This window comes from Notothenia rossii (genome assembly GCF_949606895.1).
Source record: "Notothenia rossii genome assembly, chromosome: 7".
Classification (NCBI taxonomy): Eukaryota; Metazoa; Chordata; class Actinopteri; order Perciformes; family Nototheniidae; genus Notothenia; species Notothenia rossii.
The window spans coordinates 4,041,033-4,063,535 of record NC_136905.1 but is presented as its reverse complement, the minus strand read 5'-3'; the positions used below and the strand labels follow the sequence as shown (position 1 = coordinate 4,063,535).

Here is a 22,503-nt window from a genome sequence, read left to right as displayed (position 1 = left end):
CTCCAGACTTGATTAAAGCACTGATGTTTTCAATGAAAACACAAAAACAACAATGTGTGGCAGCACATTTATTCACTGGTGACAACAGAGTTAAACAAGACATTGCTCATAGATAAAAATACAGATAGATACAAATCACCCATAAACTGTGCATCATCAGAATAGCATCAGGGACAGTTTCATCCCACTGGCCAGAAGACTATTAAACACCTGAGCTTGCACTATTTCTATTTGTATTGTTTTTTATATGTATTTCTTATGTCTTGTTAATTGCACTGTTAAGGAACCTGAGATCACATTTTGTTTATACTTTACATAATTACACCGTAGTTTCTAAATGTCATGACAATAAACCTTTGAATCTTGAATCTTGAAAAATAGTTATTAAACAGACTCTGGAACATTGTATTGAGAACAAGTGATGCAGCGCCCTCTGCTGGCCGGTAGAAGCAATACAATCAAATGGTCCAGAGTCTTTCCAATAATCTGCAGAGTTTAAGCGTTGCATCTCTAAACAACAGAATAACATTATTCACACAAAACAGTATAACTATTTTAACCATCCATATCTAATAAAAACACCAAAACAATGTTAAAGAAATACATATTTGCATTAATTTATCAAGCTCCATAGAAATTAAGTCAAACTATATCGATTTTAAAAGAATCCACATTATGAGTTAACTTTTGTGTTTTATTGTTTTTATCCAGTTTGTGAAACGTTTCTGGAATTACTGTTTTTATCCTTTTTTTGTTTTATATTTTTGTTTGGAATTTGTTTTTATTCACAAGTAATTTTTACTTGTTAAACAAAAGAGTTTCCAGAAACCTTCTTAGACCCCATTGACAGGGGAACGAAACCGGTTGTATCTGCATAGTTTCTCTTGTCTTGCGTTGCGTATAGCCCTTTCATTTACACGAGGCCGTAACAAAACGATAGAACGGACCCCGCAAACGATAACGGGTCCCAAGCAGTGGCGTTTTCTCCTGGAGGCCAAGGGAAGCCAGGCTTCCCCTGTTTTTTCGGATTGTAGTTATAATTTTAATAAATAAATAAAAACACTTCGTTTAGTTTCGGAAATTCTTTGTTGTGTGTTGCTGCCGGCCCGTCTCTCCCCCATTCTCATTGAGTATTTTACAAAGAGTGAAACAGCGCCCCTCTAGATGTTATGGTGAAACAGTAGATTGCACTCTCTGTTGCGAGAGGAGGCCAGCTGAAATTTGCTTCCCTTGGTGAAAAAAAATGTAGGGATTGACCAATCAGATGAGGCTCACGTCATGCCCCTGCCAACCTGTGATTGGTCAGGGCCATGCCAAGGGAAGCCAGAGGCGGCTGGCTTCCCTTGCCTCACAATCCAATCAAATCGCATCAACTTAGTGGTGCAGTGACGCGTCCTGAAAAGCGGAAGTAAGCTGCGCTCGGTTTCCCTCGACAAAAAAGCAATGGGATTTCTCCATAGGATTTTGGAAAATAGCTCGAAACAAGGTCAGTGGGAAACGTACCTGTTAGATAAATGCACGTTTTTTTCAGCCGGATAATATCCACATGTCTACCCTACTTTTATAATTTTCGAATGATAAATCTAATCGATAGAAGATAGATAGCGTCACAGCATCACTTACACCGCCGTTAGAAAGTAGCAAGCAACTGAAGCAAGTGCAATTATGGAGGGTGGAGATTTGGAGTATTTAATCAAAAATAATTGTACTAAACTTCCGCTGCAGCAGCAACAACAAATACAATCTGATGACAGGCCAATGCCCAAACTGGAGCCGTGTACAGCGAGGAACAAAGGAGCGAACCGGACGTAAAGCATTAAAGGTCTCCTGATTTAGTTTGTGAATGAATGCTTATTAGAGTTTGGTCTGGAGAGTGCGTGCGGACCTGTCGGTCAGATAACAGGCGTGAGTAAGTCCTGCATCTGTATGATACAAATGTGTGTAAAATGATACCGGGCGCTGTAATCACTCATCTGGTTACGTTATTACATTGACCACCACCCCGGACCCAGACCCCGGACCCAGACGCCGACCTATACGGACCCGGACCTGTAATCAATACATTAATAGGGGATTTCAATTTTGACGGGGCGATTCTATTTTAACCGCTGCCAACAGGGGGCGAAAGAGACGAGTGAGCGATACAGGGAGAGAAACACAGAAGAAGAGACGAGAGAGCGGCAGAGAGAAGCGGAGAGGAAAGTGAGTGAAGAGAATAATTAGCAATACAGGGAGAGAAGCGGAGAGGAGAGTGAACAGACGTGTTAGCGGCAGACAGGGAGAGACAAAAAATGACACATGGGTCTCTCCAAGAAGAGGAAAGTGGACAGTGAGAACAGAGCTTTTAACCCTGAGTGGACTCATTCATGTTCATCCTGCCCACTGGAAGCACAGAGCCAGTGTGTCTCATTTGTTCAGAGACCGTGGTGCTCATTCAAAGTGAAACGCCTCAATGAGATAAAACACAAAGTGTTTGACCAAACATTCCCTCTCAAGTCAGAACTGAGGTCACAAGAAATAAGCAATCTCAGAGCCCGATATGATCAGTCCACCAGGATCAAAATCAAAAGTAAACATCGTTCCAGGGCAGGCTAACCGAGGCTAACCAATGAGCTAACCGAGGCTAACCAATGAGCTAACCCAGGCTAACCAATGAGCTAATCCAGGCTAACCAATGAGCGCCTGCAGCTGTATGAGAATGGACCTGGCACCATTTCATTGGCAGTCAGTTGTTGATTACATGCAGACGTTGATAAAGCTGCAGGCTACTTCAATATATACAGTATATCACATATTCATAAAGCAACTTAGACATTTTGATGTTCCGGACCTTTACATGGGGAGATTTTCTCTAACTGGACCTCGTCGAATTTTTCTTGAATACCCCTGCTCTAGTCTATACGAACATTCACCTCTACCGGAGAGATATACCGGCCCGTTCACACAGCGGCGTTGGAAGCTTCTGCTCATTCACTTTGAATGGGGTGACGTCACTTTTCGCCGTTCTGCATTGTGGGAAACAGAGCGGAGCTTTCCTGGCGTTTCAAGCTGCAAAAGTTGAGCAATGTTCAACTTTTGAAGCCTCGGCAGAAGCGTCAGCCAATCAAATCCCGTTTATGCAAATCTGCCAGTACAAGCGCTAGCCAATCAAACTACGTGTATGCTGGGAGTGACATACCGCACTTCATTTCCTTATTCCAAAGAAAATGGAGGAGAAATTAGTTATTGCGGTAGCATATCACCCGGTTCTTTACGACCAGTCCCTATTTAATTACCGGGATAAAAACCGGAGGAACCAGGCATGGAGGGAGGTGGCAGAGACAGTGGGTGAAACTGGTAGGTTTTAGCCTGTTTGGGGAGTTTATATTCAGTTTACTTCGTTTTAACATTGAATGGACAGCTAGCAAGCATTGAAGAACCAGGCTTTTTTGCTTTGTATGTCGGGGGCGGGAGATTCATGTGATTGGTTGTTGGTCGCGTTGCTCGCATAAACTCCCCCAAGCTTCAGACATGCCCACTTCCAAGCTTTTTCCAAAGCCGCTGTGTGGACGGGCCACACAGTAGGAGAACACGCCGTCCACCGCGGAGAATAAACAGAAGGGCAACCATGGCAACCATGCTCCGGGGTCTTCTTCGCTGCTTTTGGTGTATTTTGTGACGGCAGCAGCGCCACTTACAGGCCTGGCATATGTATTACAGCGTTTCCAGCGGGTCGAGCGGTCTCGTGTGAACGGACACGTTAAATTAATCGAATGCGTGTGAACCGATGTGAACGAAAGACTCTTTTGAAAGCGCATACGGTGCGTAAACGCAAACGTTCCTGTGTAAATGGGGTCTTAGTATGACTGCCCTGTTTAAACAGATAGAGCCTTCTTCTGGCAGATCCATTGTCGTTTTAAATTACAGCTCACGGATGACCATGTGTCTTTGTCCTTTTTAAACACTGCACAGTGACCGTCAGCAGGAGGATCTATCAAGGAGCTGAGGAGAGAACATGATGTTTAGATAAAGGCTGATCAATTTTGTTATCCAAAGTGTTTAAACGTGTCTCTTACCTATCAGTCAGATTACTTCCATCCACCCACTCCCATTTCTTATTTACAACTCTCAGACCAATCCAGTATCCGTTATATCCAATGCTTTTTACATTGATTGCTTCCTGGAAGACAGAGAGAGAGTTATCAGGTATTTAAATATGAAACTGTATTAAACATAAAGACCCAAAGTGTGTTCAAACCTACACAAAACACAATTACTTTCATCATTTCATCATATTAATGGGTTTACCTTTTCCTCTGAATCATCTGCAACAGCCAAATATGAATTATTTCCACTGCAGTCTTTTTGAGCTTCTTCCCAGGTTTTCCAACCAGAAGAAGCGGGGTAATTATACTGACAGCAGCTGGGAGCAGTGAGTTTCCAGCCCTTCTGACAAGCTTCACACTTTTTATCTGAAACAACAGAGTCCAAGCAATCAACATCATTACTGCATTATGAAAACATTGTAATTTTGACGTAATATATAAGATCTGAACATACCGGTATTTCCTAAGCAGTAGGAATCGATGCTCCACTGAGCTCGACTGATGTTGAGCTCATTACAGTTTGTTGTCAGGTTTTGTATTTGCTGTGTCAAGTTGTTCTTCTGGGTCTCCAGCTCCTTGACTCCTGCAGACAGGTTTTTCACATTGCTTTCTGAGACAGTATAGACTTGTGTCAGGTTGCCCAACTGGTCCTCCAGATTCTTGTTGTCCCTTGTCAAGTTTGCAACTGCAAAATGAGAAAGTAGCTTCTTTTATAATCAAGGTTATATTGCAATTTAGTTTTTTGTCTATTTGCCTCTTTTGGAAGCTTCTTCCTATCAGTCTCACTTTAAGTTTTCCGGTCTTTAGACTCAAACTAAAAATGTCTCAGTCCGTCTCAAAGTTTTCTGACTTCTCCAATTCTCAGACCCATTTATATTTCACATTGTCTGAAACTGCTTGTCACTGTGGTTTGAAGTCAACATTACTAAGAGAGGAGTGAAACGGGGAAGTCTTCAAGCCACACAGTGGGATAAACTCAGAACTTCACAGAGGCTCAGTAACATGAAAGACACATGACATTTGTTAATAAATTGACATTAGATAGACATTCATTGTCGTTTGGGTCTGATCATATGATTTGTTAAGAATAAGAGAAATATAGAATATGACTTGATTTATCTTTTAATTATTTGTATGCATACTTGTCTGCATTTCCCACTATTGATGGCTGCAGGTATGTACAGTATTGGAAAGTCTCAAACTAATTAATGTATTCATCCACATGAACGGCTTTTTGATTGCAAAAACAAGCACAATACATTCGTGGATGCTACCTTCATGTCGGCCTACAAAAATGCATCATCATTGCACCATTCTGTTAGAGGAAGACGCTCATAATAATACTTTCTACACCATGGGTCGGCAACAGGCGGCCCGCGAGCCATTGTTGGCCCACCAGCAATAATATTTGGCCCTTTCATTTTGAGAATAAAAAAATATATATATATATTTTTTTTTCCAACATCGGGCCGACAGTCGCATAGGCTATAATGTCCGAATAGAGAATATACCTACACCTGAAGAATGCTTATTGTACTTGTATCCATGTTGAGAGTGAATGACATACAGCACAGGCACCATCAGGCAGCGGGCTGCACTGACGCTGATAGTGGATCAATAGGTGGACAGCGCGTGGTGCTGAAATAGCCAACATTCGGTGTGGTTTGAAAAAACTAGCACCAGCTCACTAAATCATTCAAACGTAATGTTTACTTATATGTGAACAGTAACAAAGTTCAGTCAAAACATTGACAACAAAATTGGAGAAGCCGCTTGATCATGGAGGGCGAGGAGTGATGGTGCATACAGTATGCTCCTCAAACAGAGCAAACACGCTACATTAGGGATAACAATTACAATGAGCCATTAATTCAAAAATGTAAAAAATATAATTAGGCTATTAAATACAATTACGACAGGCTTGGTACTCACTTAATGTGAATTAATTTTTTGGATATCTGGTGATATGTACGTCACTTTAATCCGCAAGCAGTTCTCAAGCTTTTTATGCGTCAATTGATTCCTCTCGTGCGTCTTTATCGCATTCATTGAAGAAAAGGACGACTCGCATGTATAGGTGGAAGGGAACATTGTGAGCACATACAATGTCAGCCTCTTGATCGTGCTATACTCCTCTGAGCTTCCCACCCAAAAGGCACTCACAGACTCCGCACTTCTGAGCGCATCGCTGACCAGGGAGCTTGTTTGAAAATCAATTAGCTCCATTTCTAATGCGAGCAGCCACAACTTCATTGCAGATAAGACACAACGGCTTGGCATTGAAGAAACCAGGTAGGATGAACGCATAGTTCGCTGTCCAGTCCTCTTTAAATGCCCTGTTAAACTTTTCTCTTTAGAGCATTGGAGAGTGACATTACTGCGTTGGATTAATGGTCTGGGGGAAGCTCGCGAGTGTGTGTGTGTGTGTTTGTTTGTGTATTTTTGCCTTTGTGTGTATTGTGTTTGTTTCCCGGGGAAAACCCTCACGAGAAACACTGGCTGTTGTTACGCCTGCTGTGACGTTAAATTACTCCGTTCTCCGCTTGTAAATATGCCGTTACAAGCTTCAAAGTTGTATTTATCATCTGAATTTGCCGAAACAAGTTTAATATTCTGAAAGCCAAGACTTTGTTTATTTGAAATCAGATAAAATCAAACTGTAACGGACCCTGCCGTGTTATCTATGATTACTCTACGCTTACATTCATAATGTCAGCGGGAGGGAGGGGGAGCGGCGCTGCGGAACAGCAGAGTGCGAGTGAGAGCTGTCATCTTCCCTTTACAAGCTTCAAAAATGTATTTATCGTGTGATTTTGGAAATACATTTTCATATTCTGAAAGCCAAGAATTTGTTTAGTTAAAATCAAACAAAACACCCGAACCCCGAAAAACTATTTTCTTACGCAAATCCACGTTTATTTTGAAATGAGCCGTTGCGACTTCCAACTGATTTCGATATAGCGGGTCACATATTGTCACGATTCTCATGTTATGTCACGTTTATAGTTTTGTAGGTTTGGGTGTTTATGCTGTTTTCCATGTCATGTTTTCCTTTGGGTTATTGTCTGGTCCTTTCCCCTGTGTTTTCCTCTTGTCATTAGTTTCCCTGGTGTGTCTAATGGTCTGATTATGTTCACCTGGGCCCCTGTGTTTCCTCCTCCCTCCTCACCTGTGTCTTGTTGTGTGATTGAGTCTTGTGTGTATTTAAGTTCTGGGTTTTCTGTCTGTCTTGGTCGGTTCGTCTTGTCCCTGACTAGTTCTGCGGTGAGTGTTCTGTTTGTGTCATTGTACATATATCTCATAGCCTTGAAATAAAGGAAGTTCAGTTTATATCTGCATTTGGGTCCTGCTTGTTTCACAAACCGTGACAGTACGAACCGACCAAGAAATGGGCCCAGCAGATCCGTTCGAGTCGGAATTATTCAATGTTTCTTTTTTTTTGGCTAACTGCTCGGATCGATGGAAGAGAGTACCCGGATTTCAGCAGCGGGAGGCTGTGTTGTCGGAGGCGCGCCAGATGGCTAGAGAGAAACCAGGTATGGTGAAGTTCTTACCTGGCTGGATTTCAAAGATCCTCTCAGTGTGTGATTCCCGGCCTGCTAGCCCCAGGCATGCTAGCTCCCAGCCTCCCAATTCCCAACCTGGCACCATACGCCTCGGTGGTTTCCGTCTGCAGTCAGCCCGTGCTTCTGCCCCAGTTCCTGCTCCTGTCCAGGAGTCATATTCTGGAACTCGTCTGGCTTATGGAGGTCCACGGAGTATTCAGGCGGCTGCTAAGAGGAGGAGTCGCAAGGCCAAGCAGGCAGCTCAAGCCCCAAGAGCCATGTTTCCGGCTCCAGAACCGGACCTTACAGCCATGTTCCCGGCTTCAGTAACCATGTTCCCGACTCCGGCCCCTCGTCACCTGCTGACTCATCGGCCGACGCCAGCTCCTCGAGTCCTGCCGTCGTACCGGCCGGCTCCAGCACCTCGTCTCCGGTTGGCTGTCTGTCCGACGCCAGCTCCCCGAGTCCTGTCGGTGTACCGGCCGACTCCAGCACCTCGTCTCGGGTTGGCTGTCCGTCCGACGCCAGCTCCCCGTGTCCTGATGGCTGTCTGTCCGACGCCAGCTCCCCGTGTCCTGATGGCTGTCCGCCCGACGCCAACTCCATGTCTTGTCACGTTGGAGGTCCCGCAGACTACTCTTCTGCCGGGGGTCCTGCCAACCCCATGTCCTGTGCCGTTGGAGGTCCCGCAGACTGCTCTTCTGCCGGGGGTCCTGCCAACTCCATGTCTTGTCACGTTGGAGGTCCCGCAGACTACTCTTCTGCCGAGGGTCCTGCCAACTCCATGTCTTGTCACGTTGGAGGTCCCGCAGACTACTCTTCTGCCGGGGGTCCTGCCAACTCCATGTCTTGTCACGTTGGAGGTCCCGCAGACTACTCTTCTGCCGGGGGTCCTGCCAACTCCATGTCTGGTCCCGTTGGAGGTCCCGCAGACTACTCTTCTGCCGGGGGTCCTGCCAACCCCATGTCCTGAGCCGTTCGAGGTCCCGCAGACTGCTCTTCTGCCGGGGGTCCTGCCAACCCCATGTCCTGAGCCGTTGGAGGTGCCGCAGACTGCTCTTCTGCCGGGGGTCCTGCCAACCCCATGTCCTGAGCCGTTGGAGGTCCCGCAGACTGCTCTTCTGCCGGGGGTCCTGTCAACCCCATGTCCTGTGCCGTTGGAGGTCCCGCAGACTACTCTTCTGCCGGGGGTCCTACCAACTCCATGTCTGGTCCCGTTGGAGGTCCCGCAGACTGCTCTTCTGCCGGGGGTCCTGCCAACCCCATGTCCTGTGCCGTTGGAGGTCCCGCAGACTACTCTTCTGCCGGGGGGCCTGCCAACTCCATGTCGTGTCCCGTTGGAGGTCCCGCAGACTACTCTTCTGCCGGGGGTCCTGCCAACTCCATGTCTTGCCACGTTGGAGGTCCCGCCGACTGCTTTTCCGCTGGGGGTCATGCCAACTCCATGTCCTGTCGCGTTGGGGATTCCGCCGACTGCCCTCCTGCTGGGGGTCCTGCCGATCCTGTGTCCTCTTCCATGGGGGATCTTGCAGACACCGGCTCCTGACCGGCCTCCGGGGGTGTCTGGTCTTCACCCCTCCTTGGACTCTGCCTTGCCCCCGGGCCGTCCGCCCGAGATTCCCTCCATGGACTCTGCCTTGCCCCTGGGCCGTCCGCCCGAATTCCCCTTTTTGAACTCTGCCTTGCCCCCGGGCCGTCCGCCCGAGACCCGTCCTCCAGACCCCCTCCAACCACCCTGCTGGATTTTTGTTTTTTTGGGACGTCTGGAATCCGTCCCTTGAGGGGGGGGTTATGTCACGATTCTCATGTTATGTCACGTTTATAGTTTTGTAGGTTTGGGTGTTTTTGCTGTTTTCCATGTCATGTTTTCCTTTGGGTTATTGTCTGGTCCTTTTCCCTGTGTTTTCCTCTTGTCATTAGTTTCCCTGGTGTGTCTAATGGTCTGATTATGTTCACCTGGGCCCCTGTGTTTTCTCCTCCCTCCTCACCTGTGTCTTGTTGTGTGATTGAGTCTTGTGTGTATTTAAGTTCTGGGTTTTCTGTCTGTCTTGGTCGGTTCGTCTTGTTCCCTGACTAGTTCTGCGGTGAGTGTTCTGTTTGTGTCATTGTACATATATATCATAGCCTTGAAATAAAGGAAGTTCAGTTTATATCTGCATTTGGGTCCTGCTTGTTTCACAAACCGTGACACATATGGCAAATGTTTGGTTGTGGGGAACCAGATCAATTAAAGTACTTATTTAACTATTACATACATTAAGTTTGAGTAAAATACTTGGTTAGTGATTCATTTAGGTTATAATATATTAGATAAATTGCAAAGCAAAACATGCTGTAATTGATTTATTTTGTCCTTTGGTATTTTTTAAAGGTTTTCAACCTGAAAGGATCCTAATGTGTCCTTGAAAAGTTTAAATAAAGAAAAGGAAAAAGGATTCCAGTTGTCCATGCGTCCTCTGTTGCCCCTCAAGCCTCTCACATGTGGGAAAACACTCAAATAAATGCCAAAAACTTGACAATACTTATCAGAATCAAAGTATATTAAATAACACTGCTACCTAGTTAATAACTCTACTTTACTCAGTGGAGGCTCGTCCATTGAGGACCATCGAACCTAAAATTTCAGAGAAAAATAAACTTAGAAGAGAACAATAAATACACCTCAATTTAAAAGATAAGTCTGTTAAAATACAGATAATAGCCCTGGCTTTTAACATGGGACTGAAATGGGGCTAGAGAGGCTTCCCTTTGGGCGGGTCTAGCCAGAGGCCTATATCATCAGTGAACCAACCAATCAGCGGATCTGACAGCACATCAGAGTGTTGATGGAGAGGGTTATCAGCGATATCAGAGTTTTTTCTGAACCGGGGAAAAGGGGCGCTGTGCCCTCTATCCAAAATCAATTCCTTGAATTAGGCTTTGATTATGTTCTGGCCCGCCATCTTGTGGCTCAGCAAAAAATTCGCCCAAGGCCAAACTTACTTGCCTACCCTTGTTCTACACTGTCATACTGTGGCATGTACATGACTGATATCAAATTATGTAAACAGATAAAACGGCTGCTACTATTCTTTAAGGATTGTCTCATGTCTAAGTGTGAGATAATTTACTTCCTGTTTTGTGTACTTACTGTAGACGCAGAGTCCGATGATGCCACCGAGCAGAATGACACAGAGAATCCCCAAACAACAAGCCAAGTGCTGAAAGCGCCGATGTCCTGCTGAGTCTAAACAACACAAATGAATCACATTAACTGTCCAAATGAAGATTGGTACCTTTCAAAGTGTCAGTCTCTTTAGTACAGATATTGAGTCACTTTTCAACTAGGACAGTATACAGTATGGTAAATGCAGATGGATCTTTTTTAATCAGAGTAAAAGGTAAAAGACAGGAAAGGATACCAAGTTGATTTGACTAACTCAGATGCTTGAACCTTATATCAGTCAGTCAAACTTTGGAATACAGTTCAGAACAAAGGAGTACATTTGGTCACCTATCTCTTACATTGTGAGAAATGAACAAAAGGAGTTATATGGACAACGAAAGATTGTTCAAATATTTAAACAGGCACCTGACTGTTGTTAAAGGGCCGACTTAAAGAGTTGTGAACCCATTGTGTTTTGAGAAACTGCTTTATGTACTTTGCTAAAAGTGTTCCAGTGAGAGTTACCGTAGGTCTTGAGTATTAGTCACTGTAACATTATTGCAGTACAACACAAAAGTTCAATCTCTAAATAATCGTTCACAAGAGATTTCCTAAAAACGAACCTCATATCTAGTCTGAGTCATTCACAGTTTTTAACACGTTAATAACGTTGCAGATAAAACCCCGTAAAAAGCAACAGAACCACTTGATAAAGTTTAGTAAAAGGCAGTGGTAGAATGATACTGAATACATTTAATCAAACTGTACTTAAGGGCACATTTGAGGCACTCTACTTTACTTGAGTATTTTCTTTTCATGCCACTGTATGATTTAACTCAACTACAATTCAAAGGTATCATATATATAATACTCCACTACATTTATAGTAAGTTAATAATTCAGATGCATTATTCTTTTTAAAATATGTGTTGTTATAAATATGAACAGATGAACGATCTGAACAACTAGATAATAAATAAACTGAATTGGCATCTGCACATATTTAAGTTTATTTGATCTAATTGGAACCATTTAAAAAAAAAATTGTATTTCTAACTTTGCTGTGTCATGTACAATGATTACTTTTGCTTTTTATACTTACTTAATTTTACTCAGCTGTACGTCTACTTGTAAAGGATAATTTTACTGCATGGTATCAGTAGTTTTACTAAACGACCAGAATACCCTGGTAAAAGGTCTTGGTTTGGCTTAAAATAAGTACTTTTTTGTGACTTCAAGTCAATGAATTGACATAAAGAATTGTGCATACCTACGATGTCAAAAACAAACGGGAGAAAAGATAATGCAGCTTTCCACCATCATATTTTCATAAGACCAGAATGCCCCGTCTGCAAAACGTTGACATTTGTCACACTGCACACTCCCAATATTTGACGGCTTTGTTAGAGTGCTAGGCTTACTGACAAAGCACCTACAGATATAAAGTTTAGAACAGTTCTGGTGACCTTGTTCCCTTTTAATGATAGTTATAATGGTAAAGTAGTGGTAGTAGTGGTAGCACTCCCAGTTGCAGTAACACCTGAATGTTTTTTTAATACAACTTACCCTCGTTCTTTGTTTCGCTCTGCACCTTCACCTCACCGTACACAGTTTCCTCCCCTCTTTTTGCTGAAAGGTCAAAGGAAATGCACATGCTCAGGTTTTTTAGTGAATCAATTAGAAGGATACTAAAAGGCTGCTTTAATTGTTTGATAAAGCAGAAAAATTGCCTTACAATGGTTGATTTATTGCAAAAATGCACAAGTGCATTAAAATGGGCAGCTTCAAAATGATGAGATTGTCTTTCAGGTATTGTATCATGCCATTAAAAAAGGGAAACGACATGATACGGGAAACTCTCAACACATAACTACATGTAGCTCACAATTTTCTCACTGGTTTTAAATAGATGTGTTCGTGACGATATATCTCCAGTGTGAGTCGCTAAATATAAATTAAAATACCCAACAAATGGCCATCAGTTTGAATCTTTTTATGAGTTAAAGAAATATTAATTGAAGTTAAACTGAAATAGGATGAGGTGTTCAAAGGTTTCAAACTACTCTAGATTTAACCTGTTAAGCCCCAAGCCTGTTTTTCAGGTCTCAGGCTCGAAAATGACATTCCCAGAACAAAGGACCATATCTTCACTTCTAAAAGGGTTAAATTAATAATATTTTTTCTCAAAGCAAGGTTACATCTGTGAGTTGGATGTAAAAGTGTCAGAATCAATATAGATGTTTTTATTTTAAAGTAAATTCAGATTGAACACAGTAAACATTTTTAAATGATTGTGTCCGTCAAAATAAAAATTACTTATAGTGAAAACCACCCTTGAATGATGGGATGGTAGACTAAAAGCTTTAGGAATCCAATCTACAACATATAATAAGTACCCTGTATCAAGATTGATGCAAAACTAAATTGGATGCAAAACGAAATTTGACCTTTTTAGAGATATTTAGCAAAAAAACCCACTTCTGGGGTCATTTGGGTGGATTTGACCTATCTCTGGCCCCCCTTGTTCGATTTTGCTGATTGACATCTCTTTCTAACCGTCAGAGCCAATGAAATCAAGGGGAACTCCCACATACTCCTTATTTGGTAATGTGTGTGTGTGAGACTGCCCCATAGCCAAGACCGGAAGCTGCGATAACTCTGGTGGCTACCATTAGCAGCTAACTTTTACTCTACGATTTTTATATAAAAATGGAATAATGGATTATAAAGAAAAATATATATTACCCAGAAACATTATCAACCCATGGATTAACCGATTCAGACGCGTTTTTTCTCGTTTTAATGCCATTGAACAAGTCTTTTGATCAGATTGACAGCTGCGGTGAGACGATCTCCTCTAAAAGCTACGTAAAGGTACGTGTTGTGATGTCTGAGTTTGCTTCCCTTGTCGCGAGTTCGGATCACTTAGTGATGATATATATGCCTAAATAATCTGTGGAACCTCAGCTTTAATTGGATATCTTGTATGTGCAGCGACGATAAGTAATAAGAGTATCTTTTAGCTTGAGTTCTGTGCTAAAGTGCGTTAGCATTTTTCGCTCAGGGGTCATTTAGATGCTTCTTATGAGACTTGTGTTTTGTTTTGGTAAAAATGGTTTGTGACGTCAGTTAGCTGAGATTATTCCCGTTAATCTGGTATAACACATTAATAGGTTCTTAAATATAAAGATCCCCTGAGACACAGTGTCGTGAAAAAATAAAAAAAGTACCTGCCGGTGGGGACCTTGGGGCTTAACAGATTAAAAGGGTTTTCTCAACGTAGAATACATGAATAAAGAAGGCTTATTTCTACCAAAAATGTACATTGATGAAGAAAACTCATATTATTAAAACCTAGCTGCACAACTGCGATAGGGAAAAGTTTACACTCAACATTGTGATTTTTAAAAACATCAACGCAAATGTGCTGGGTTAGTTAAAAATCTATTCTTCACCCACACTAAGCAAATAAAAAACACTCTTTTAACAATTTCTCTAAAAAAACAAAGGTAAATTATTTACAGATTTGTCATGTGTCCGGTTTTCACATTTCAATTACAGCTCATTAAACACAGCAACTTACTTTGGATTTAAGTAGTCAACATTGCATTGATCACATTAACAAAGAGGCTCTGTTTCAAAATCATCAGCAGGAAGTGAAAGTTGTTAAATAACTAAACGTACCCGCAGGTGGAGGATTGTAGCCGGTTTTGAACACAACCGAAGCGTAGTTCACCTCCTCCTCTCCCTCCGCCATCACTACAGCCGCTCTGTTGAGCCCTCTCTGACTCGTAGACGGAGAAGTGTTGCTCTAATTAAACCTCTGGACATCGCAATATGAGAACTGGTTGTGTCCTCTCTTCTGTTGAAGTCTATCCCTCAGCCTTCACATTAACCACTTCTGCTTTTGGTCGAGAAGTTTATTTGCATCGCTTGACGTGCCTGAACATGGACCTTAGAAATAAATGGTGTGTTCTTGTTTTTTGGTAATGGAACTCTTTTGGAAGATATTTCTTGTCCGTCTCTCTACTGGTTTCAAGAAATCCCCCCAAAAAGGACTGGAGCCACAAATGTCTTAGTTTTATCTCAAAAAGATTATTTGAGTTTTTCAATTCTCCAACCCTAGACCTTTCTTACTGAGGACGTCACCTAAAACCGCATTTCACTGTAGTTTTAGGTCAACATTACTGAAATGAGTGACATGGGGAAGTATGTGGTTTCTGCAGTCAGATTCGTATTTCAGTAAAGATACAGGTGACAGACAGAGGAAGGTGTTGGGCTCTGTGTGTCTTTCAGTGGTTACATGGTTAAAATAGACACTTGAGAACGGGTTCTCATATTTGAAGCAATACATCGACGTAAACACACCTTCAATAAACTGATATTATTGTACTCACAGCTGATACAGAGGCCCACGATGGCTAACAGTACGAGCCAACACACTTCTATCAGAAGAATATTCTGAGTGAAGAAGAGAAACCACCGACCTGGAAAATAAGAATTCAGTTAAGGTATCTGAACAACAACATTTAACATTCAAAGATGCTTTAAAATGTAGATTGTTTTGTGTTCATGATGCACCTGGACGGGTTCTCTTTCTATCCACAGCGCCTCTTGAGGCATTAACATAGTCAGCTTCTTCTTCTTCAATTTCCTCTGAAAGATAAACACGTTATTTATATTTGAGTGCAGTTTTACTTATTTTAAACGTCCATGAGGAAGCATTGCACTAAAAGATAGATTTTATGATTAAAATCAATATTTAAAAGAAGTTGCAATTATGCATAATATCAAAAGCAAAAATCAACATTGTATTTCTACACAGCAAGGGTGAGGGAATGCTCCGGTTTCGGGACAAAATTAACATAGGATCACGCCGATCATTGTACGTACTTCGTCTCACTGGAATATTAACGGTCAGATTGAATACAACATCGACCCAATTTCTCCGGTCAATGACGGGAGAGTTTTGAAAGTGACAAAACACTGTTCCACACATTTAAAAACACTTCAGCAATTAAACAATGTTTACCCAGGATTCAGACACCTTCCCTGGCTTGTAAAATGTGGTGATGCGCCCTGGAGGTATCAGACTATTTAAAACATGTATACCCAGGATCCAATCACTTTTCCCTGGCTTGTAAAGTGCTGTGAAGCGCCGTCTGTTGAATTAAAACAGTTTAATGCACTTTTAACACTCATGTACCCAGGATTCAAGCTCCTTTCCTGGGTAATAAAGTGAGATGAAGCAGCCTGTCCTCTGGGTGCGCTCTGTGGGTCTCGCAGCCCGCTCCTCTCTGGCTGAACTCTTCCTCTATTCACACCACTTTTCCCCAGGTTTCAGAGACTTATTGCTGGGTAGAAAAGCCATGTGCATCACCCTGGATCTCTGCCTATGTGCCTGTGAGTCTGAGACCCTAACAGCAGTGACTCTGCTGTTTTTACCTTCTTGTACATTTCGTGAGTCAAATGTGGACGAAATGAACAGATTTCTGTCCATATCAGCAGCTGTTGAATTAAAACAGTTTAATACACTTTTAACACTCATGTACCCAGGATTCGAGCTCCTTTCCTGGGTAATAAAGTGAGATGAAGCAGCCTGTCCTCTGGGTGCGCTCTGTGGGTCTCGCAGCCTGTTTCTCCGGGGTGCTGGAGAGTCCTTTTCAGGCTCCTCTCCACAGTTGTCCGCCTAAAAATGATTTTTAATCATTATTTTTGCATTTAAATGATTCATTATATCATTAATATGGTTCCCTAACACAATGTACATAGTCTGGAGATCAGTGGGGTCCTGCATATGCTTTTATCAGGCGTTTTAACACTTTTTCCCATGAAAATGATTTTTATTCACTATCATGGGGCTATATAAATCAAATTCCGCGTAATTCGGAGCACAAAACCTTTTACTATTTAAATGTATTTGTATTATATATGTTTGGGCTATAAAAGTGAAATTTCTGGGTGACTTTGTCAGTTTATGGAGCTTATCCCACAAATCATGGAGGTTCCAGGCCGAGTTTGGGAGCTCATAGGCGGCCTGCTATGCGCCCCCACCCGTGGAAAGAAGAAAAAATTATAGAAAACGGTCAATTATATCTTAAAATAATCAAAAAAATAAGTTAAAAGAAATTCGCGAAAAAACGACTAACGGCCCGTCTACACTACAGGCATCAACAAATCTTGAAGCTGGGCGTGTCTGAAGCTTGGCGATTTTTTGCGAGCAACGCGACCAACAACCAATCACATAAATCTCCCGCCCCCGACATACAAAGCAATAGCAATGTTAAAACGAAGTAAACTGGATATAAACTCTCCAAACAGGCGAAAACCTACCAGTTTCACCCACTGTCTCTGCCACCTCCCTCCATGCCTGGTTCCTCCGGTTTGTATCCCGGTAAATAGTTCTGGTCGTAAAGAACCGGGTGATTTGCTACCGTAATATCTCATTTGGAATATGAGGAAATGAACTGCGGTCTGGGTCTCCCAGCTTGCACGCAGTTTGATTGGCTAGCGCTTGCACTGGCGGGATTTGCATAAACGGGATTTGATTGGCTGATGCCAAGCATCGAGCCTCAAAAGTTGAACATTGTTCAACTTTTGATGCCGATAGATGCTCGTGATGCTTGCAAAGCCATGCCATGCTCCCCACAATGCAGTTCGGCGAAGATTAAAAATCTTCTACGTCACCCCATTCAAGTGAATGGGCGAAGCGTTGAAAGCATTTGTCGATGCCTGTAGTGTAGATGGGCCGTAAGTGCCAACGGAGAAGGGGCTCAACAAAGCTCAACCCTTCGGCGCTTCGGGCCGAAGCCCCGGACACTTTTCCACTACCCCGTTGCAACTTACAACGGAAAGGGGAAACTAAGCCTCCCCTACTAAAAATTATTTCATCAATTTCAGACTACTGTCTGCACGAAATAGAAGGTGCATGAGAATATCCTCCAGAGAAGGGGTGGTGGTGCCGTGAAGAAGGCCGAATATGGATGCTGATGGGCTGACAGAAAAGCACCACAAAATCCACCACCTTTAAGTGTTACCAGGGGCATGAGAACATCCTCCACAGGAGAGGGGGGGTGGTGATCTTGGAGCAGCCAAATTGGCTAATTGGCCATCATAAGATGCATCAACACATGTGGTGACAGAATCACCACATGTGGCGATTGGCCAGAGTCAAACTCATAAGCCTCACTCACTCTGCAACATCTATGATGCACTATTTTCGGATACTTTTTGTTCATTTCCCCCGCTTTCTCCTGGTTCTCACTCCAAATGTGACTCTGGAGGAATGCAAGGGGAGTTGACAGGGGACTCTACCCGCGTTGTGAGGCCCTATTTTGGGATACATTTTCACCCCTTTTCTCTGGTTCTCAAAAACATTACTCTGACACATTTTTACTCTGGAGGAATGCAAGGGGAATTAGGTCTGTCACTTTGGGTAACCACACCACTGTCGGATGTCTCCCGAGAGTGGACGTCCATCGCCTCCAAATAGGGGTTAGGGTTAGGGTTAGCTTTAGTGTATGAGTAATGTTCCAGACACAGATATTAATCTAAAGCAGAACTAAAAACCACACACAGAAAATTGTTCGGTTCTCATGCTGACTTTCGTCTTTAAAATAACAAACATATATATTTCTGCTGAAACTAAAAACCATCATACGAACTCAAATTAGATTTATTTGAAAATAGACAAATTGTTAGTTTTTGTCATAAGAACATGGCTTGTTTGATGGTCAATATGATGCTTCCTCAGAGACCTTGACACACCAATCCCACAACCCCAATGTGTGGCTGTCGATCAGCGTTTGTTACCTTAGTTTTTGCAGTTTTTCATTCAATTCCACTTCCTGTCCCTCTCTGAAACTCTGCTGGTGCTGATGTTGACAGAGTGACTGAATATTGAGGCCTGATCTCCTTTTATCTTATTTTCATCCAAATGGTTGCACCATGAATAAGATTGTTTCTCCAGACTTGATTAAAGCACTGATGATTTCAAGGAAAACACAAAAACAACAATGTGTGGCAGCACATTTATTCACTGGTGACAACAGAGTTAAACAAGACATTGCTCAAAGATAAAAATACAGATAGATACAAATCATCCATAAACTGTGCATCATCAGAATAGCATCAGGGACAGTTTCATCCCACTGGCCAGAAGACTATTAAACACCTGAGCTTGCACTATTTCTATTTGTATTGTTTTTTATATGTATTTCTTATGTCTTGTTAATTTCACTGTTAAGGAACCTGAGATCACATTTTGTTTATACTTTACATAATTACACCGTAGTTTCTAAATGTCATGACAATAGATCTTTGAATCTTGAATCTTGAAAAATAGTTATTTAACAGACTCTGGAACATTGTATTGAGAACAAGTGATGCAGCGCCCTCTGCTGGCCGGTAGAAGCAATACAATCAAATGGTCCAGAGTCTTTGCAATAATCTGCAGAGTTTAAGCGTTGCATCTCTAAAACAACAGAATAACATTATTCACACAAAACAGTATAACTATTTTAACCATCCATATCTAATAAAAACACCATAACAATGTTAAAGAAATACATATTTTCATTCATTTAGCAAGCTCCATAGAAATGAAGTCAAGCTAAAACTATATCGATTTTAAAATAATCCACATTATGAGTTAACTTTTGTGTTTTATTGTTTGTATCCAGTTTGTGAAACGTTTCTGGAATTACTTTTTTTTATCCTTTTTTTGTTTTATATTTTTCTTTAGAATTTGTTTTTATTCACAAGTAATTCATCTTTTTTCAGAGAGTTTCTAGTAACCTTCTTAGTATGACTGATTTATTTAAACAGACAGAGCCTTCTTCTGGCAGATCCATCGTTTTTTATAATCACAGCTCATTGATGCTAACCATGCGTTTCTGTATTTGAAAAACATTGCACAGCGACCGTCAACAGGATCAGAAGGATATATCCAGGAGCTGAGGAGAGAACTTGATGTTTAGAGAAAGACTGATTTTATTATTCAAAGTGTTTAGTAATGAATCTCTTACCTATCAGTCAGATCACTTCCATCCACCCACTTCCATTTCCTATTTACAACTCTCAGACCAATCCAGAATCCTCTATTTCCAAAGCTGTTAGTAATGATTGCTGCCTGGGAAACAAAGAGAGAGTTGTCAGATATTTAAACATTAAACTGTAATAAACCCATAATGACCTAAAGACCCAAAGAGTCAAAAAAAAAAGCTACGCAAAGCACAATTACTTTCTAATTGCGTCATATTAATGGGTTTACCTTTTCCTCTGAATCATGTGCAACAGCCAGATTTGAATTCTTTCCTTTGCAGTCATCTTGAGCTTCTTCCCAGGTTTTTTGATTGGGAGGCTGAGCGTTATTGAACGCATAGCAGCTGGGCTCAGTGAGATACCAGTGCCTCTGACAAGCTTTACACTTTTCATCTGAAAATACAGAGTCCAAACTCAACATCACTGCATTGTGATATTAATGTTATTATTATTATTATTATTATTATTATTATTATTATTATTATTATTGCACCTTATTAATGGGTTCAGAACTTACTGCCAGGTTGTCTGCAGTAGGAATCGATGCTCCACTGAGCTCGACTGATGTTGAGCTCATTCCAGTTTGTCTCCATGTTTTGTATTTGCTGTGTCAAGTTGTTCGTCTTGGTCTCCAGCTCCTGGTTTCGTGTTTTCAGGTTCAGGATTTCTGCAGTCTGCTTGGCGTTGTCTTCAGAAAGTTCAGAGACAGAGGAAGGTGTTGGGCTGTAAGGCTTGTGTCTCTGAGTGGTTCATGATTATAATAGACATTAAAGAACAGGTTCATATGTTTTATCTTTCTTAAAACAATTGTCAGACGCACATCTAAACATGTGAACGGAGCAGCACTGATGGTCTAAGATTGTTAAATGAAGTGTTTATCCTGTAGAGTAAAAACAATTTCATTAAAACGAAACCTTAAAGGTGGGGTAGCTAATTTTGGAGAAACCAGCTGGAGTGCGCTAGAATTAGAAAATACACAACCGGAAAAAATCTCCCACTTCCTTACAGAGCCCCTCCTCCAACACACACGAACGCGCACATGATCAATGAGGGCACCAGATAAGTTTGTGCACAGATGGAAGGCTGACAGGCAGGTAGGCCATCCAGTTACTTTAGCCGGCCGGCTCAGATGATTGGTCGTGCTTTTTACAGCGCCACGGCTTCCACAGAGGACATTTTTTAATGGAGGTTTTGTCAAAGCACTTCAGATATTCATTGCTATCGGGATGTTAAGAGCATTCCATGCAATATAACAAAAAGTGTATCTCGAGCCGGTTTCTCAAACTTACCTACCCCACCTTTAACACATTTCAGCCTGTTTCAAAAATTTTTTTTGTACATGTTACTTGTTAGATGCTTTTATCCAAAGCGACTTACATACTCAATACTGTGGACAATCCCCACAGGAGCAATTTGGGGTGAAGTGTCTCAGGGACACAACGACATGCTGACTGCAGTGGGACTCGAAATTGCCCCCTGATTCGAAGTTCAGCTCACTAGTCCACTGAGCCACAGCCTCCCTCCAATTTCTGCCTGTTTCAAATTGTTGAACGCAGAAGATACTCACAGTAGATACGAAGACCCATGATGGCTAACAGTATGAGCCAACACACTGCTATCAGAAGAACAAACCTGAGGCCTGAAAAATGAGCATTTTGTTAAAAAAACGTAACAAAGGTTTTGAAAGGTTTTAAAGTCATATACACAGATACAGTTTAGTCTATAAACTGTGGTCGAAGGTTGGTTAAACATGCGATGTATAAACATATTTATAAAAATAGTGCAAGCTCAGGAGTTTAGCTTTTTGTCTTAAAGCCTAAAATCATTTAAAAAGCTAATGCTTTCAATACATTATAAACACACAACAAAAATAGCTAAACTGTCCCGATTCTCATGTTATGTCACGTTTATAGTTTTGTAGGTTTGGGTGTTTTTGCTGTTTTCCATGTCATGTTTTCCTTTGGGTTATTGTCTGGTCCTTTCCCCTGTGTTGTCCTCTTGTCATTAGTTTCCCTGGTGTGTCTAATGGTCTGATTATGTTCACCTGGGCCCCTGTGTTTTCTCCTCCCTCCTCACCTGTGTCTTGTTGTGTGATTAGTCTTGTGTGTATTTAAGTTCTGGGTTTTCTGTCTGTCTTGGTCGGTTCGTCTTGTGCCCTGACTAGTTCTGCGGTGAGTCTTCTGTTTTGTCATTGTATATATATATATCTATATCTATATCTATATCTATCTATCTCTATCATAGCCTTGAAATAAAGCAATTTTCAGTTTATATCTGCATCTGGGTCCGGCTTGTTTCACAAACCGTGACATAAACCATTTCAACCTTTGTCACTATCTCACTGTTTTACCTGTATGTTTGTTTTAAACATGTTAACAGTATTAAATAGTGAAATGTATTGATCACCTGGAGGGGATGGCTTTGTATCCACGGTGCCTTCTGGTGCAGATCCTTTTTTGGTGTCCTCTGAAAATTATAGATGTATTGTGTTGTGTTTCTATGACGTTTATCAGAATCAGAAACAGGTTTATTACCAGGTAGGTTAACACTTAGGAGGAATTTGACTTTGGTACATACATAAACATTCATTCAAATTCAACTAAAACTAAAACACTGATAGAAAATATTTTTTCTTTATTAAATACTAAAATACATATATTTTACATGTAAAACCGCTATAGCAGTA

General features: G+C 41.7%; 3 protein-coding genes across 3 annotated transcripts in view; all 3 read right to left on the bottom strand.

Moving 5' to 3' along the window:
• Positions 1–22,503, bottom strand: part of LOC307012812 (uncharacterized protein) — a 197,646-nt gene that overhangs the window by 105,844 nt on the left and 69,299 nt on the right. The window lies entirely within an intron of this gene.
• Positions 56–15,798, bottom strand: LOC307012831 (C-type lectin domain family 12 member B-like). Its single transcript, XM_079640026.1, has 7 exons — positions 14,460–15,798; positions 12,342–12,404; positions 10,761–10,856; positions 4,540–4,770; positions 4,288–4,451; positions 4,056–4,159; positions 56–3,981 (listed from the first exon to the last, which is right to left on the bottom strand). Exons 1-7 carry the CDS (start codon positions 14,530–14,532, stop codon positions 3,855–3,857), a joined length of 858 nt encoding a protein of 285 aa, XP_079496152.1. The 5' UTR covers positions 14,533–15,798; the 3' UTR covers positions 56–3,854.
• Positions 18,794–22,237, bottom strand: LOC307012862 (C-type lectin domain family 4 member G-like). Its single transcript, XM_079640061.1, has 6 exons — positions 21,723–22,237; positions 21,195–21,350; positions 20,335–20,505; positions 20,047–20,210; positions 19,802–19,905; positions 18,794–19,729 (listed from the first exon to the last, which is right to left on the bottom strand). Exons 3-6 carry the CDS (start codon positions 20,408–20,410, stop codon positions 19,594–19,596), a joined length of 480 nt encoding a protein of 159 aa, XP_079496187.1. The 5' UTR covers positions 20,411–20,505; positions 21,195–21,350; positions 21,723–22,237; the 3' UTR covers positions 18,794–19,593.